At 45.3% G+C, this 21,280-nt stretch overlaps 1 protein-coding gene across 1 annotated transcript in view; it reads left to right on the top strand.

Moving 5' to 3' along the window:
- Nucleotides 1–18,440, top strand: part of LOC130072194 (adhesion G protein-coupled receptor A3) — a 221,027-nt gene extending 202,587 nt beyond the window's left edge. The window contains exons 17-19 of the mRNA XM_056237207.1: nucleotides 1–48; nucleotides 15,946–16,041; nucleotides 17,233–18,440. The exon at nucleotides 1–48 is cut by the window's left edge and continues 101 nt beyond it. Coding sequence (XP_056093182.1) covers nucleotides 1–48; nucleotides 15,946–16,041; nucleotides 17,233–18,361 — 1,273 coding nt within the window. The 3' untranslated portion in view covers nucleotides 18,362–18,440. The remainder of the gene's footprint in view (nucleotides 49–15,945; nucleotides 16,042–17,232) is intronic.
- Nucleotides 18,441–21,280: the final 2,840 nt, after the last annotated feature.

Consider the following 21,280-nt stretch of genomic DNA (forward strand, 5'->3'; position numbering starts at 1 on the left):
ACAGGACGGAGATCACACGCCGCCTCACCCGAAGTCCCCCATGCTGAGGTACGAACAATCGAACACACACACGCCCATCTAACACACATGCCCATCGAACAGACACACGCCCATCGAACACACACACGCCCATCGAACACACACACGCCCATCGAACACACACGCCCATTGAACAGACACACACGCCTATCCAACACACACACGCCCATCGAACACACACACGCCCATCGAACACACACACGCCCATCGAACACACACGCCCATCGAACACACACATGCCCATCGAACACACACATCCCCATCGAACAGACACACGCCCATCGAACACACACACGCCCATCGAACACACACACGCCCATCGAACACACACACGCCCATCGAACACACACACGCCCATCGAACACACACATCCCCATCGAACAGACACACGCCCATCGAACACACACACGCCCATCGAACAGACACACGCCCATCGAACACACACACGCCCATCGAACAGACACACGCCCATCGAACAGACACACGCCCATCGAACACACACACGCCCATCGAACACACACACGCCCATCGAACACACACACGCCCATCGAACACACACACGCCCATCGAACAGACACACGCCCATCGAACAGACACACGCCCATCGAACAGACACACGCCCATCGAACACACACATGCCCATCGAACACACACATCCCCATCGAACACACACATGCCCATCGAACACACACATCCCCATCGAACAGACACACGCCCATCGAACAGACACACGCCCATCGAACACACACACGCCCATCGAACACACACACGGCCATCGAAAAGAGACACACGCCCATCGAACAGACACACGCCCATCGAACACACACACGCCCATCGAACACACACATGCCCATCGAACACACACATCCCCATCGAACACACACATGCCCATCGAACACACACATCCCCATCGAACACACACACACGCCCATCGAACACACACACGCCCTTCGAACACACACACACGCCCATCGAACACACACACGCCCATCGAACACACACACACACGCCCATCGAACACACACACGGCCATCGAAAAGAGACACACGCCCATCGAACAGACACACGCCCATCGAACACACACACGCCCATCGAACACACACATGCCCATCGAACACACACATCCCCATCGAACACACACATGCCCATCGAACACACACATCCCCATCGAACAGACACACGCCCATCGAACAGACACATGCCCATCGAACACACACACGCCCATCGAACAGACACACGCCCATCGAACACACACACGCCCATCGAAAAGAGACACACGCCCATCGAACAGACACACGCCCATCGAACACACACACGCCCATCGAACACACACATCCCCATCGAACACACACACGCCCATCGAACACACACACGCCCATCGAACAGACACACGCCCATCGAACAGACACACGCCCATCGAACACACACACGCCCATCGAACACACACACGCCCATCAAACACACACATCCCCATCGAACAGACACACGCCCATCGAACACACACATCCCCATCGAACAGACACACGCCCATCGAACACACACACGCCCATCGAACAGACACACGCCCATCGAACAGACACACGCCCATCGAACACACACACGCCCATCGAACACACACACGCCCATCGAAAACACACACGCCCATCGAACAGACACACGCCCATCGAACAGACACACGCCCATCGAACACACACACGCCCATCGAACACACACACGCCCATCGAACACACAGACGCCCATCGAACACACACACCCCCATCGAACAGACACACGCCCATCAAACACACACACGCCCATCAAACACACACACGCCCATCGAACAGACACACGCCCATCGAACACACACACGCCCATCGAACACACACACGCCCATCGAACACACACACGCCCTTCGAACACACACACGCCCATCGAACACACACACGCCCATCGAACACACACACGCCCATCGAACACACACACGCCCATCGAACAGACACACGCCCATCGAACAGACACACGCCCATCGAACACACACACGCCCATCGAACACACACACGCCCATCAAACACACACATCCCCATCGAACAGACACACGCCCATCGAACACACACATCCCCATCGAACAGACACACGCCCATCGAACACACACACGCCCATCGAACAGACACACGCCCATCGAACAGACACACGCCCATCGAACACACACACGCCCATCGAACACACACACGCCCATCGAAAACACACACGCCCATCGAACAGACACACGCCCATCGAACAGACACACGCCCATCGAACACACACACGCCCATCGAACACACACACGCCCATCGAACACACAGACGCCCATCGAACACACACACCCCCATCGAACAGACACACGCCCATCAAACACACACACGCCCATCAAACACACACACGCCCATCGAACACACACACGCCCATCGAACACACACACGCCCATCGAACACACACACGCCCATCGAACACACACACGCCCATCGAACACACACACGCCCATCGAACAGACACACGCCCATCGAACAGACACACGCCCATCGAACACACACACGCCCATCGAACACACACACGCCCATCGAACACACACACGCCCATCGAACACACACACGCCCATCGAACACACACACGCCCATCGAACAGACACACGCCCATCGAACACACACACGCCCATCGAACACACACACGCCCATCGAACACACACACGCCCATCGAACACACACACGCCCATCGAACAGACACACGCCCATCGAACAGACACACGCCCATCGAACAGACACACGCCCATCGAACACACACACGCCCATCGAACACACACACGCCAATCGAACACACACACGCCCATCGAACAGACACACGCCCATCGAACACACACGCCCATCGAACACACACACGCCCATCGAACACAGACACGCCCATCGAACACACACACGCCCATCGAACACAGACACGCCCATCGAACACACACACGCCAATCGAACACACACACGCCCATCGAACAGACACACGCCCATCGAACACACACGCCCATCGAACACACACACGCCCATCGAACACACACACGCCCATCGAACAGACACACGCCCATCGAACAGACACACGCCCATCGAACACACACACGCCCATCGAACACACACACGCCCATCGAACACACACACGCCCATCGAACACACACACGCCCATCGAACACACACACGCCCATCGAACACACACACGCCCATCGAACAGACACACGCCCATCGAACACACACACGCCCATCGAACACACACACGCCCATCGAACACACACACGCCCATCGAACACACACACGCCCATCGAACAGACACACGCCCATCGAACAGACACACGCCCATCGAACAGACACACGCCCATCGAACACACACACGCCCATCGAACACACACACGCCCATCGAACACACACACGCCCATCGAACAGACACACGCCCATCCAACACACACCCGCCCATCCAACACACACACGCCCATCCAACACACACACGCCCATCGAACAGACACACGCCCATCCAACACACACACGCCCATCGAACACACACACGCCCATCGAACAGACACACGCCCATCCAACACACACACGCCCATCGAACACACACACGCCCATCGAACACACACACGCCCATCGAACACACACACGCCCATCGAACACACACACGCCCATCGAACACACACACGCCCATCGAACAGACACACGCCCATCGAACAGACACACGCCCATCGAACACACACACACGCCCATCGAACACACACACGCCCTTCGAACACACACACGCCCATCGAACACACACGCCCATCGAACACACACGCCCATCGAACAGACACACTCGCCCATCGAACACACACACGCCCATCGAACAGACACACGCCCATCGAACAGACACACCCCATCGAACACACACACGCCCATCGAACAGACACACGCCCATCGAACAGACACACGCCCATCGAACAGACACACGCACATCGAACACACACACGCACATCGAACACACACACGCCCATCGAACACACACACGCCCATCGAGCAGACACACGCCCATCGAACACACACACGCCCATCGAACACAAACACGCCCATCGAACACACACACCCCCATCGAACAGACACACGCCCATCGAACACACACACGCCCATCGAACAGACACACGCCCATCGAACACACACACGCCCATCGAACAGACACACGCACATCGAACACACACACGCCCATCCAACACACACACGCCCACCGAACAGACACACGCCCATCGAACACACACACGCCCATCGAACAGACACACGCCCATCGAACACACACACGCCCACCGAACAGACACACGCCCATCGAACACACACACGCCCATCGAACAGACACACGCCCATCGAACACACACACGCCCATCGAATGATGGGCGTGTGTGTCTGTCGAACACACACACGAACACACCCATCGAACACACTCACGCCCATCGAACACACACACGCCCATCGAACAGACACACGCCCATCGAACACACACACGCCCATCGAACACACACACGCCCATCGAACACACACACGCCCATCGAACACACACATGCCCATCGAACAGACACACGCCCATCGAACACACACACGCCCATCGAACAGACACACGCACATCGAACACACACACGCCCATCGAACAGACACACGCACATCGAACACACACACGGCCAGGGAACAGACACACGCCCATCGAATACACACACGCCCATCGAACAGACACACGCCCATCGAACACACACACGCCCATCGAACAGACACACGCCCATCGAACAGACACACGCCCATCGAACACACACACGCCCATCGAACACACACATGCCCATCGAACAGACACACGCCCATCGAACACACACACGCCCATCGAACAGACACACGCACATCGAACACACACACGCCCATCGAACAGACACACGCACATCGAACACACACACGGCCAGGGAACAGACACACGCCCATCGAATACACACACGCCCATCGAACAGACACACGCCCATCGAACAGACACACGCACATCGAACAGACACACGCACATCGAACACACACACGCCCATCGAACAGACACACGCACATCGAACACACACACGGCCAGGGAACAGACACACGCCCATCGAATACACACACGCCCATCGAACAGACACACGCCCATCGAACACACACACGCCCATCGAACAGACACACGCCCATCGAACACACACACGCCCATCGAACAGACACACGCCCATCGAACACACACATGCCCATCGAACAGACACACGCCCATCGAACACACACACGCCCATCGAACAGACACACGCCCATCGAACACACACATGCCCATCGAACAGACACACGCCCATCGAACAGACACACGCCCATCGAACAGACACACGCCCATCGAACACACACACGCCCATCGAACAGACACACGCCCATCGAACACACACATGCCCATCGAACAGACACACGCCCATCGAACAGACACACGCACATCGAACACACACACGGCCAGGGAACAGACACACGCACATCGAACAGACACACGCCCATCGAACAGACACATGCCCATCGAACACACACATGCCCATCGAACAGACACACGCCCATCGAACACACACACGCCCATCGAACAGACACACGCACATCGAACAGACACACGCCCATCGAACAGACACACGCCCATCGAACACACACACGCCCATCGAACACACACACGCCCATCGAACACACACACCCCCATCGAACACACACGCCCATTGAACAGACACACACGCCTATCCAACACACACACGCCCATCGAACACACACACGCCCATCGAACACACACACGCCCATCCAACACACACACGCCCATCCAACACACACACGCCCATCCAACACACACACGCCCATCGAACACACACACGCCCATCGAACACACACTCGCCCATCGAACATACACACACGCCCATCGAACACACACACACGCCCATCGAACACACACACGCCCATCGAACACATGCCCATCGAACACACACACACTCCCATCGAACACACACACACGCCCATCGAACACAAACACACGCCCATCGAACTCACACACATGAACACACACACACCCATCAAACACACACACACTCCCATCGAACTCACACACATGAACACACACACGCCCATCGAATACACACACACGCCCATCGAACACACACACGCCCATCGAACACACACACACACGCCCATCGAACACACACACGCCCATCGAACTCACACACATGAACACACACACACGCCCATCGAACACACACACACGCCCATCGAACTCACACACATGAACACACACACACCCATCAAACACACACACACTCCCATCGAACTCACACACATGAACACACACACGCCCATCGAATACACACACACGCCCATCGAACACACACACGCCCATCGAACACACACACACACGCCCATCGAACTCACACACATGAACACACACACACGCCCATCGAACACACACACACGCCCATCGAACTCACACACATGAACACACACACACGCCCATCGAACACACACACACGCCCATCAAACTCACACACATGAACACACACACACCCATCGAACAGACACACGCCCATCGAACACACACACATGCCCATCGAACTCACACACATGAACACACACACGCCCATCGAACAAACACTCGCCCATCGAACACACACACGCCCATCGAACACACACACACACGCCCATCGAACACACACACACGCCCATCGAACACACACACGCCCATCGAACACACACACGCCCATCGAACACACACACACGCCCATCGAACACACACACGCCCATCGAACACACACACACGCCCATCGAACACACACACGCCCATCGAACACACACACGCCCATCGAACACACACACGCCCATCGAACACACACACGCCCATCGAACACACACACATGAACACACACACATGCCCATCGAACACACACACGCCCATCGAACACACACACGCCCATCGAACACACACACGCCCATCGAACACACACACGCCCATCGAACACACACACGCCCATCGAACACACACACACGCCCATCGAACACACACACGCCCATCGAACACAGACACGCCCATCGAACAGACACACGCCCATCGAACACACACACACGCCCATCGAACACACACACGCCCATCGAACAGACACACGCCCATCGAACACACACACGCCCATCAAACACACACACGCCCATCGAACACAGACACGCCCATCGAACAGACACACGCCCATCGAACACACACACACGCCCATCGAACACACACACGCCCATCGAACACAGACACACGCCCATCGAACTCACACACATGAACACACATACACGCCCATCGAATTCACACACATGAACACACACAGACGCCCATCGAACACACACACGCCCATCGAACTCACACACGTGAACACATTAGTCGCTGCTTGACATTAGTCAGATCTTCAGATCTTCAGTGCGCTGATTGTGACCTTCACGTTAGCCTTCATAAACACAATCAACTTCTGCTCATGTGAATAAAGCAACCGTCGAGAGAAGAAGAGAGATCACAGAGCGGCTTGTGTCTAAATCAGTGTGTGATAAAGTTCTCTTCAGCCTTGGGCTGGTCAGTGTACAGTAGTTACCGTTTATACGCAGATATATATATATATATATATATATATATATATATGATTGATATGTAGATCTGTCGATGTGCTTGTTTTATAGTTTAATTGTTGAGTTTAGTTGTCTACGGTTGTTTAACACACAACTTTGTACATTAATAACAATTTATTAATTAAACATTTTTAATCACAAATTAATTGCACATGAAATTTGTCTGAGAATTGACCCCCAAATGATCATTTTAAGTCATTATTGAGTTAAATGAGAAAAGTGTCAAATAGACATTACAAAAAGTTGCTTTAGCAAGAAATATTATATATGATTCAACATAGAATTTATTACACATAAGCTTTTAGGCTGCAACGGCCATGAGAGGTGCATAAATGATGATTTTTGGTTGAACTGTACATTTAATGTTTTTTTTTTTATTATAATGAAATTCGTTTTTTTTTTATGAAGTAATTCTCTAAATACGAAACTAAAACCGCCAGTAGGTGGCAGTACGTGTCTAAATGAGCGAGTCATTGAATCATTCATTAGATTCGTTCAAACGCTGATTTGTTTAGGAATGAAGTAAATGACCCTCTTTATGAATCATTGGTTCACCCGATTGATTCGCTCAAAACACGAATTCATTTAGAAATATCAAGGCTGTAACCATGTCTTCAACATTACTTTATTTCTCCTTTAAAGTAATAAAGAAAAAGTAATAAGAACGGTAAAAGTTCCAGCTTTGTAGTTTGTGAAGTAGGCCTAATCAATTTTGACTATTTGCAAATAATATATAATTTTTGCAAACATTCACCGTTAGTGGTTTGTCTAATATGTAAAAAACACAAACCATTTCTTGTCTCGTCTCATTCAGTTATGAATCATGTAAATAAAAGCATGTTTTCATGTCCTTCAAAAAGGTGAAATTTCATAAACATGCTGAGTAGTTTGCTTCACTGGATATTATTGCTGATCATTTCTGTCATAAAATATTGTCAGATATTAAATGTTTTGCTACTTGCATCTTACCACACACTCTCACTGCTAAAACTAAAGGCCTGCGAGGGGATTCGCACTCGTCTTCTGTGAACACTAAGCCCCGCCTCCTTTGATTTGATTGGCCGTCTCACTCATTTTGACATTGAGCGCTGTTCAAACTGTTCATCATCGTAACAACAGACAGAGAGATGTGTGATGGAGTGCGACTGAGCAGAATTAACCATATCAAATATTGGGGGGGACAATTTGGCTATTTCTAACTATTGGGGGGTCTTGTTCCCCTCATTATCTGTGGTGCTACACACATGCGCGCGCACACACACACACACACACACACACAATCACACGTCTAAATGGGGACATTTCATAGATGTAATGGTTTTAATACGGTGCAAACTGTATATTCTGTCCCCTTACACTAACCCTAAACCTACTCATCACACACACACACACACACACACACATGCACACACTACCCATCACACACACACACACACACACACACCAACCCGACCCCTAAACTTACCCATCTCACACACACACACACACACACCAACCCGACCCCTAAACCTACTCATCACACACACACACACACACACACACACACACACACACTACCCATCACACACACACACACACACACACACACACACACCAACCCGACCCCTAAACTTACCCATCTCACACACACACACACACACATACACTAACCCGACCCCTAAACCTACCCATCACACACACACACACACACACTAACCCGACCCCTAAACCTACCCATCACACACACACACACACACACTAACCCGACCCCTAAACCTGTCCCATCACACACACAAGCACACACACACACACACACACACACACACACACACACACACACTACCCATCACACACACACACACTAACCCGACCCCTAAACCTACCCATCACGCACACACACACACACACACACACACACACACACACACACACTACCCATCTCACACACACACACACACTAACCCGACCCCTGAACCTACCCATCACACACACACACACTAACCCGACCCCTGAACCTACCCATCACACACACACACACTAACCCGTTTTTTAAAAACCTTTAATTACTTTATTTTTATACCGGATTTACAAATGACGTCCCTAAAGGAGGTTTTTGGAGATTTTTGTCAGGTTTTGGTCACTTCTGGGTACAAATTTGTCCCGAAAATATAGTTAAGTAGACACACACACACACACACACACACACACACACAGCTTCACTATAAAGCATATATATTTAACACAGCTCGTCTGCTGGTGCTTCACAGTTTTTAATCTGGGATTTTTAGTGCTTCTGGGTTTATTGTGTTGAAAGTAGGTCACGTTGTGTTCTCTCAGCGGCGGTTCAGAAACGCTCTGGCCTGTGAGACGCGAGTCAGACGCTGTAAACCTTTCAGCACGACGCTCGATTTACACTTCAATTCAGCCTCGTTCCTGCTATTGATTTGGTTCTTAATTAACAGAGAACATGAGGATGGTTCCTCAATACTAGTGTACAGCGCAGGATATACTGATGAATGAAGCCGGTTACGTGTATGTGAAACCGTAAATGCAAACGTGTGTGTGTGTGTGTGTGTGCTATGGCTGGAGAATACTGCAGATAATAGTATAGTATAAGCTGGATCGATAGCTCAGTAATGTTTTTTCTCATCTGTGATGTGCACTTCCATGAGTTTGATTGAAACGTGTTTCTTTTCCGGAGTGATTCTGCTGTACGACTGCAAGCGACATGATTGTTTTTTCGTTTATCTGTCTTCAGAATTATTCTCACGCTTCAAACCTCCTGCGGTTCATTTTATTTCTTGATTGTTGGTTGGATCAGCACATCTATTTTACACTCTCACATCTCAGTTTAACTTCATGTTGCGAGCTCATTTGGTTTCTCTGTTTAAAGGCGTATAGAACATCACTTTCACACTAACATGCTATTAATTACGTCCAAGTCACATCAGGTTTGATTTAAGGCAAGTAATCAGGGTAAAAAATTACCATTTCATTAAGAAATACAAACCTTTTTTATATTACAAGTTTCCGCAAATGTTACATTAAATTATGCAAATTATGCATTAACTAATTAAATATGCACTAATTTGCATACACTTCCCAAACAGAAATCTGAACACTCGATGAAGCCTGATTTAAACTTCTTGTATTGTTTTGTTGACAGAGTTTTGGATATCTATTTTTATTACTCCATAAATTAGAAAATAGTCAAAAACAGCCAGAAAAAAAATGGGAATAAATGTTCTATGAATCAGGTGAATGATATAGGCCCTACATATATATATATATATATATATATATATATATATAAACAGACCTTCAGCATATACTGTAGATCAGTGGTTCTCGAACTTTTTACACCAAGTACCACCTCGGAAAATATTTGGCTCTCCAAGTACCGCCATAATGACCAAAATGAAAATACAGTAGTGTAGGCCTATAACTATTCAGCTACAGTTATGTACATCTCAAAAATGAGGCAGTTTAATTTCTAATAAGAATATGTATTATTGTCAGCCACTTTAAACATTGTAAAAACACAGTTTGAACATTAACTGCACTGTTCTGCTTACATACAGGTAAATAAAAAACTTAAATAATGATTAAATTCACCTAAAGTGAAATAAAAACTGTAGCCTATTGTACTTAAAATATTAAGTGAAAAAAACTACTGTAGCCTACTTAATAAAAAAACAGGCTGTGTATTCATATTTAACCTTTTTAAACGTAACGTTACATGTAAAATATTTTTCAAGGCGATCATTATTTAGAACTTATCACTTTATTGTTTCCATGGTGACGCGTCATTGTTTGTCACGTGACACACCGCAGCCACTCAATGACTAATGATCTGCTTTTATTTAAAAAAAAATATTAAAAATATTCACAAATTTGTTAGCTATGGCATGAAATATTTGATATTCCGATTGTCAAATATATGCAAGTGGAAGTGTTATGTTGTTTAAACACCGTTATAACGATCGCGTTAGTTGAGCTATATGCGCCTCCATGTTAGTTCAGAGAATCGGATCTGTTGGATTTACAGCACGTGAATTCATCCACTTCTCCCGAAATACATGAAAGTAAGTGGCCGGTGAACTGGGAGAAAAAGATCACACCGGTTTGATCTTACGTGCGAAATTCAGTGATTCCTCTGCATAGCACACAACCACTGCTGTAACTTGGATGTAAATACAACTGTAAAGTTTGGTGTGTGAAGCTGCTGAAGTGGAGATTTCTGCCTTAAACTCACAGCCTTTAAAGATATATATTATAATCTACAGATGCGGATAGATAAAGTGCAATAAAATAAACACTCAAATGTGTATTTTGGATGTTTTCTTTCCACTAATCTGACATGTTATAGAAGCTAAATAGACCAAACTGACCAGTGCCTGAGAAAACAGTGGTTTTACCTGAAGTGTTTTGCCTTAAAACATTTTAAATACTTCAGAAAGTTACTATATAATACAGTAAAATCCATATTATGTGTAACTTGTGTTTGTTACTATGGTTAATATTCAGCTTGTTTCGGCCCTTTAGTCCACAGATCCGGTGTAAACACTCCAGGTGTGTGTGATGAAGGTCGCAGCATCTTTAGTGTCACCGAGAGACTTGACAGAAGTGCTGATATCTGAGTGTATGAGCTGTTCACTCGGGGATACTTTGACCCATCCATGTTTCCGAAAGCTCATCGTGTTTGTTTAACATTGTAATGAGAAATTCAATATTCTCATTCTCAAGAAAAAAGTTTAACGACATTTGAAGATTGTTAGAGTATGTTTTACAAGACAATTGCATTTCATTCTTTTCTTTCTACTTACGTTTAATTCAATGTGTTGCTTGCCTTTTTTTGTAATTATTTCTGATATTTACTAGCAATTTCTGAATTTAAAAAAAGTAGCTAAACGCCAAGAACTAAATTAAACATTATTAATTAACAATTAAATTGTTCAAAGCTGACAGTAAAGACATTTATAATGTTACAAAAGAACTTTCTGTTCATCAAAAAATGCTGAAAAATAAAATATATTATAAAAATATAATCTGTTTTCAACACTGATAATAATCATAACATAAATGTTTCTCGAGCATCAGATCCTCATTCTGAAAATTCACAGGAATAAATTACACTTTACTGTATATTCATATAGAAAATGGCTATTCATATTCTAATAATATTTCACTATTTTTACTGTATTTTTTTATCAAATAAATGCAGCTTTGGTGAGCAGAAGAGACCGTGTGTGTGTGTGTGTGTGTGTGTGTGTGTGTGTGTGTGTGTGTGTGTGTGTGTGTGTGTGTGTGTGTGTGTGCGTGCGTGTGTGTGTGCGTGCGTGCGTGTGTGTGTGTGTGTGTGTGTGTGTGTGTGTGTGTGTGCGTGTGTGTGTGTGTTTCTAAAGCAGATAATGTGCTGACACTGGTGTATCTGCTCGCTGGGACGATCTCATGTGATTGACTCTAATGCTGTGTGTCACAGGAGCCGATGGAGAGAAATCAATTTCACACACACAAACACATGCACAAACACACACACACTCACTCCCACCCACTCTCACACATAAACACACACAGAATCACATCAGCGCCGGCGACCTTCCACCAGGTCATAGTCTTCCTCCATTTCTCAACGTCTTCGGTTGTGATTCATGAAGATGTGATTGTAAAGCTGAGCATGAAGAGATCCATTATGGGAGAATCTGTCCTCGTTCACTTTCCACAGTAATTGAACTGAATTAACACTGAAGCTGAACAATGTAGAGCTGCTATACAGTAGGGGTGGGAATCTCTAGGCACCTCACGATTCGATTCGATTACGATTCAGAGGGCTGCGATTCGATGCTAAATCGATTATCAGAATCTTTTTTTTGTGTGTGTGTGACTATAAATACTTTGCTTTAAAAGTAGAAAGTAATGACCCATAAAGAATTAACGTACAATATATTTTATTAGCATTGCAAAGAACCAACAGGAAAATACATGTGTGTCTGAACTAGCAGCAGCATATTTGTAGTAAATTAATAATATAACAACGACCGGTAACGTTACAGCCGAGTGTTTTTCCTCCTCTGGCTGGAAACGTGTCATATGGCTTCTCATATGTGTCTTGTTTCCGAAATATTTTAGTTTTACTCTACAAAGCTTACAACTAGTGTGGCTCTTGTCCAGCTCCTTTCCCCCTTCAACTTCAGAAGCCAAAATATTTCCACACGTCAGCTTTTAACGAGGAGGGTGTTTGGATTTGGCGCTCAGCCATCGCGTCCGCGTCTGTTACGTGCACGCCACAGACGGTCCGGCCACTGCACTTCCGCGCTTCAGAGTTCCGTCTTTCGCGTTCCGTCAATATTACGTTATTATAAATATATATCTAAAAATTTTTTATTTTTTTTGAAAATCGATTTTTGACAATTGTGAATCGATTCAGAATCGTCCACGTCCGCATCGCGATGCATCTAAGAATCGATTTTTCCCCCACCCCTACTATACAGCAGACTTCAATTCACACACACACGCACACACACACACACACACACACACATATGGAGAGGAGATTCCCCCCTTCCATATGTGAAGCGCTTTGAGGTCCCAGAAAAAGCGCTATATAAATGTAATGAATTATTATTATTATTATTATTATATACACATTTGTGTCCTCATATATCACAAAAACAAGAGCACACTGTCTCACACACACACACACACACACTCACTCACTCACTCTCTCTCTTTCTCACACACACACACATTCACTCATTTCTCTTACACACACTCACTCACTCACTTAGTCACTCACTCTCACACACACACGCACGCATTCACTCATTTCTCTTACACACACACACACACACACTGTCTCACACATACACTCACTCAGTCACTCACTCACTCTCTCTCTCTCTCTCTCACACACACACACACACACACAGCGACATACGATTAAATATGATTGTGTAGATGAACTATAATCCTGGAGTCTCATAGAGGTTGTGCTAAACTCATGTTAAATGTCATGTTCTTCTGAGCTGTGTGTGTGTGTGTGTGTGTGTGTGTGTGTCTGAAGAAGGATCAGACTCGTTAGGTTTGTTTATATCTGCTGATTGTTGTGCTTGAACTTCAGCGTCTTCGGTCTGTCATCTTGAAGCTCGGTGAATGTGGGCGGGGAACGACAGGCTGAGAAGATTGTGTCTGAACACGGGAAAAAGAGGAGAATGACAGCACTTTAACACACACACACACTCTCTCTCTCTCTCTCTCTCTCTCTCTCTCTCTGAATGTAGTGAGACAGGTGTATAAAGATCTAGATTCTAGAGTTTCATCTTAATATAGTTTTTTACCTTTTGAAGATGTATTTGCTCTTAAATAGTTTGAATATTAAATAGTTTGAACGTTGTGTTTTTATTTTATTAGAAGTGTAATGTTAACCAAACAGTTGCTGTAGTCTGAGAGATTCAAAATGTTTGTTAAAATACAGTAAAAAAATACAGTAAAAATCAGAACAAAAATATTCAAAGGCATGTTTTTCACACTTTTTCCTTAAATAAACACATGGAATAGAAATATTTAATTGCGTTCAGGGCTTGACATTAACTTTTTTGCTCATCAGTCACTGTGGCTAGTGGTTTTTCAAAGTTACTCGCCACTCAGCATTTTCACTGGCCACAATTTGGACACCGATACCATAGGGGAATAACTACCATATAGATATTTTTAATATTATCTCATTATTTGGCAGCCGGTATATTAGGCTACTGTCACTTTAAGACCTGACGCACGGACCCATTATACTGTTTTATATAGCAATATACTTGTCTTTATGTTGGGTGTGAGCACAAAACCTGTGGGAATAGGTACAATTATGCTCAATACGCGCAATCCCTCGCCCTGTAACCAACAATATTCATCCGGAGCAAATTAAACGAGTGAGTAAAGGGTTGTGGTGTGTCGACTCGCTGTTATTTAACACTGTAAACACAACACTAGACATCTGAAGGAAACTCTAGCGCCCCCTGGAGTCGTGGAGTTTAATATCGCCTAGAGTGTCATTTCTGGAGTGATATTGTTCACATTTTCTTTGTGTTGTCTGAGTTTTTACATCGCTCTGATCCTGATTTTCCTTTGTGTTTTAAAGCTTCCCTCAAACCGTCCTGACAGTTCAAATCGATCAACATAAAACACTCTCTTCGGGGTTGAAATCAGACGCTGTGTTTTTAGCTTCAACATGAATATGAGTGTGTTTTGTGTGTGTCTGCAGGTTTTATTTAATCAGTGGAGGAGTTCCCTTCGTCATATGTGGGATCACAGCAGCGATCAGCATGGACAACTACGGTAGTGGAGAGCAGACGCCGGTGTAAGTATACAGGACTGTGGAGATATTTGACTGGATCTTGGTCTTCATTACATCTTTATCATGTTCAATGTCAATTGTATGTGTTAAAGTCAGCATGAAAGGGATGTTGTGCTAGTCTTTTCTCCTCTATTGTGTCGAATATCCCAGTGAAACGCTTCTTTAACAAGAACAAATGTGGGCGGGGCTTGATTTTCTCTGTGGGGAATTGATTGGATGGTGGTGGTTTGCTATTGGCTGATCTCATGTGAGTGACAGGTTATAGCCCCGCCCACATCATCAGAGAAGAGAAGCACTGCAAAAAAATGCTTTTCTTACTTAGTATTTCTGTCTTGTTTTCAGTCCAAATATAAAAAAATTCTTAAATCAAGATGCATTTACTAGATGAGTAAAATTACATAAGATATTATGTCCTGTTTTCCGGAGGAATTCATCAGAATTAAGTGAGTTGATGCTTAAAAAAAGCTAAATTATCTGCCAATGGGGTAAGAAAAATAATCTTAATTCAAACAGAAACAAGATTATATTTCATACCACATTGGCTGATAATTTTGCTTGTTTTAAGCAAAAACTAACTTTATTTTGATTAATTTCCCCAGAAAACAAGACTTAAAGGAGTAGTTCACTTTTAAAAACACTTTTGCTGATAATTTAGGCGAGCATGCGAGCATTAGGCGAGCATGTGAGCTTATAAAACTTAAACTTTGTTGTTGTTTTTTTAAATGAGCGATCGTTTCGCTTGATAAGACCCTTATTCATCGTCTGGTGTCGTTTAAAACCATTTGAACAGTTTGCGGTTTGCACTAAAACTGTCATTTGGACCTTGGACCGTTTGGTACCCAGTAAAGTGCATTATATGGAGAAAAATCCTGGAATGTTTTCATCAAAAACCTTAATTTCTTTTCGACTGAAGAAAGAAAGACATGGACATCTTGGATGACATGGGGGTGAGTAAATTATCAGCAAAAGTTTTTTTAAAAGTGAACTAATCCTTTCATATCTTATGTCATTTTACAACTTTAGTAGATGCATCTTGATTTGAGAAATGTTTGATATTTGGACTGGAAACAAGCAGTAGAGGGAGTTATTCTGATTCGATATTATTAAAACAATAATGATGTGCACCGATAAATCATTTACAGTAAGCACTGCAATATTGCATAATAAATACGCATTTTGATTGTGTGTTTGCAGTTGTTGGATGGCGTGGGAACCCAGTCTAGGAGCGTTTTACGGTCCGGTGGCCTTCATCCTCCTGGTGACCTGCATCTACTTCATCGTCACCTTCATCCAGTTACGCAAACACCCGGAGAAGAAGTACGAGCTGAAGCCTGTGAGCGAAGAGCAACAGAGACTCGCCGACGTCCACCAGAGCGAGACGAGACCCGAACCCGGTCAGTGTCACGGCGGATGCCCGGGCCTCATCAACCCCTCCACGCTAGCGAACGAACACTCGTTTAAAGCTCAGCTGAGGACGACTGCCTTCACGCTGTTTTTATTCCTCACCACGTGGACATTCGGTGCTCTCGCGGTCACACAGGGTCACTTTCTAGATATGATCTTCAGCTGCTTATACGGGGCGTTTTCCGTCACGCTCGGGTTATTCGTACTAATCCACCATTGCGCGAAACGTGACGACGTGTGGCATTGCTGGTGCGCGTGTTGTCCGGGACGCCGCTTGAATACGAGTAATAACAAAGCGTGTCACGCGCACAAATCCAACGTGAACGGGGACATGCGACACTGCCATTCGGATTCAATTTGCCCGGGGAAATCGATTCTGAGCCATTCGCATTGTGCGTGTCAGACTCACAATCACGTGACTTGCTTGACGCCGGTTTCGCCGTGTTGCGCCGCGCTTCAGCTTCTCGATGACGAAAACACGCCTCATGTGCTTCTCCACGCCGACCCCGAAGGATACCGACCCGCCGTGCATCTGCACCGCTGCGTGAAACCCGTCAGGACTAAAGCGCGACGCCAACGAGAACTCGCGTTTCGGATTCCCTCGGATGGCGCTAGTGCTAGCGCGCATAGCTCGCGCGCCAACTCCCCGCACGACCACATCTGCCACCTCGCTCACGACTCCTGCCATCATCATCATCATCACGTGTGTTGCGCTAAAGACGAGCTCCTGAACGAGACGTTTCTGTGCGGCTGCGGGAAGACGGCGGAGGACGATCTGCATCACACACACATCGAGCTTCACGCTCGCACACACTCGCTGGCCAATCAGAACGGGCTCCTCAAGGGGAACGCGCTGTACCCGCCCGACGGCACGGGGAATATACGCACCGGACCCTGGAGGAACGAAACTACCGTGTAGTTCCAGGGATCCATCCCACTCTAGGATTTAAGAAAGGAACTTTTTTTTTTAGTTCCATCACGAGTTTTGTTCGCTGTTTTCCTGCGTTGTGCGTTGTACAGGACGATTGCATCGGCTCCTCGAACAACACAAAACAGGGGCCTCGTTTATAAAGACGTGCAAAGAATGATCCTAAATGTGAACGTTTGCGGAAGTTATGACAGTTTACTAAGCTAACTTTTTTTTTTTTTTTTATGTATATCTACACTCACCTAAAGGATTATTAGGAACACCATACTAATACTGTGTTTGACCCCCTTTGGCCTTCAGAACTGCCTTAATTCTACGTGGCATTGATTCAACAAGGTGCTGAAAGCATTCTTTAGAAATGTTGGCCCATATTGATAGGATAGCATCTTGCAGTTGATGGAGATTTGTGGGATGCACATCCAGGGCACGAAGCTCCCGTTCCACCACATCCCAAAGATGCTCTATTGGGTTGAGATCTGGTGACTGTGGGGGCCATTTTAGTACAGTGAACTCATTGTCATGTTCAAGAAACCAATTTGAAATGATTTGAGCTTTGTGACATGGTGCATTATCCTGCTGGAAGAAGCCATCAGAGGATGGGGACATGGTGGCCATAAAGGGATGGACATGGTCAGAAACAATGCTCAGGTAGGCCGTGGCATTTAAACGATGCCCAATTGGCACTAAGGGGCCTAAAGTGTGCCAAGAAAACATCCCCCACACCATTACACCACCACCACCAGCCTGCACAGTGGTAACAAGGCATGATGGATCCATGTTCTCATTCTGTTTACGCCAAATTCTGACTCTAACATCTGAATGTCTCAACAGAAATCGAGACTCATCAGACCAGGCAACATTTTTCCAGTCTTCAACTGTCCAAATTTGGTGAGCTCTTGCAAATTGTAGCCTCTTTTTCCTATTTGTAGTGGAGATGAGTGGTACCCGGTGGGGTCTTCTGCTGTTGTAGCCCATCCGCCTCAAGGTTGTGCGTGTTGTGGCTTCACAAATGCTTTGCTGCATACCTCGGTTGTGACGAGTGGTTATTTCAGTCAAAGTTGCTCTTCTATCAGCTTGAATCAGTCGGCCCATTCTCCTCTGACCTCTGGCATCAACAAGGCATTTTCGCCCACAGGACTGCCGCATACTGGATGTTTTTCCCTTTTCACACCATTCTTTGTAAACCCTAGAAATGGTTGTGCGTGAAAATCCCAGTAACTGAGCAGATTGTGAAATACTCAGACCGGCCCGTCTGGCACCAACAACCATGCCACGCTCAAAATGGCTTAAATCACCTTTCTTTCCCATACTGACATTCAGTTTGGAGTTCAGGAGATTGTCTTGACCAGGACCACACCCCTAAATGCATTGAAGCAACTGCCATGTGATTGGTTGATTAGATAATTGTATTAATGAGAAATTCAACAGGTGTTCCTAATAATCCTTTAGGTGAGTGTAGATATATATATATATATATATATATATATATATAAACAAATAAATAAATTATTAATAAGTACAATGATACTAACTGTGATTATAGGACAGTCTATGAAATGTTCCTATAAACAATTTATAATGGTCCATATGCACAAAAAAATGCTTAAATTTTTTTATATATATTTTGAATTTTCACATATGTATGAGTATAAAGATTCGTTTTTCAGGAAGTAATTAATTTGCGATCACAAATCAGTTAAAAATGTTGCTCATTTGAGCATATATAATAATATAAATGCTTATTTATATTCCCTAATTTTTATTTATTTTTTACATATTTTTTTAGATTTTCACACACTTATGTGTAAAAAAAATCTTACTTTTCAGGAAATAATCATTAAATAATTAATCACAAATCAGTTAAAAATGTTGCTCAGTTGATCATATAATAATATAAATGCTTATTTATATTCCCTTTTTTTTAACTTACTTTTTAGATTTCCACATATGTATATAAACATGTACATGTATGTGTAAAAAGAAATCTCATAAATATAATTTTTTCAGGAAATAATAATTTCTTAATTCGTTATTACAAAGTCAGTTAAAATGTTGCTTATTTGAGTTTATATCAATAGAAATGCTTATCATGATTCCCTATGTATCTTTACATTTTCATATTGTTGTATTGTTTTAATTACTGCTTCATAAATCCTGGTTTGTTCCGCGCTTTTGACGTTTAAGCTCATCTCTGTGCGTTTGCTAAACGAGGCCCTTGGTTTCACTGCATTATTGGAGCTGGTGCACATGTTCACACTGCAGTTTAATCTGGAGTCACTTCACTTATTAGAGTTTAATGTGGTTCTTATTTACAGAAGTGGCAAACAAATGTATTTCTGTGCAGCCTGTACATGAACATTGTGTTCCAAGCTGGTGCATTTATCACTACAGGTAACAAACATTGCGTGCGTGTGTGTTTATGTGTGTGTGTGTGCGTGCGTGCGCGCGCGTGCAAACGCAACCAAGTTTATGTGATGAAAAGAAGCATTTCAAAGGATTTTGCCATATATTTATTTTCATAGATGTATTGAGAGTCCCTCGAATGTCTAAATCATTTCTGAGAAAAACATCCAGATACATGAAAATTCACCAGCAATTTTGAACCGCTCATCGTCCATCAGCTCAACATGTTTAATATATACTGTGAATATGAACTAGCGAAAACTTAGTAATACACAGAAAAGGCCTGCTTCTGTCTTTCCTCTGTTCTGCCGGTGAAGTTTGCGATGTAAACAGACGAAGAGGCTTCGTTCCAAATCCTAGTGAGCTGCCGATCTAGACAGCATTTGAAGGGAACATAAACATAAGGCAACGTTGTATGTATATACTGTACATCGTAGAGTACATTAAAAAATGCCTCCAACGTGACGAAAGAAATGTAGATTCTCATTTTTCTTTCAAGACTAAAAA

The sequence above is a fragment of the Rhinichthys klamathensis genome, unplaced genomic scaffold (genome assembly GCF_029890125.1).
Source record: "Rhinichthys klamathensis goyatoka isolate OS25496 unplaced genomic scaffold, OSU_Roscu_1.1 h1tg000482l_1, whole genome shotgun sequence".
Classification (NCBI taxonomy): Eukaryota; Metazoa; Chordata; class Actinopteri; order Cypriniformes; family Leuciscidae; genus Rhinichthys; species Rhinichthys klamathensis.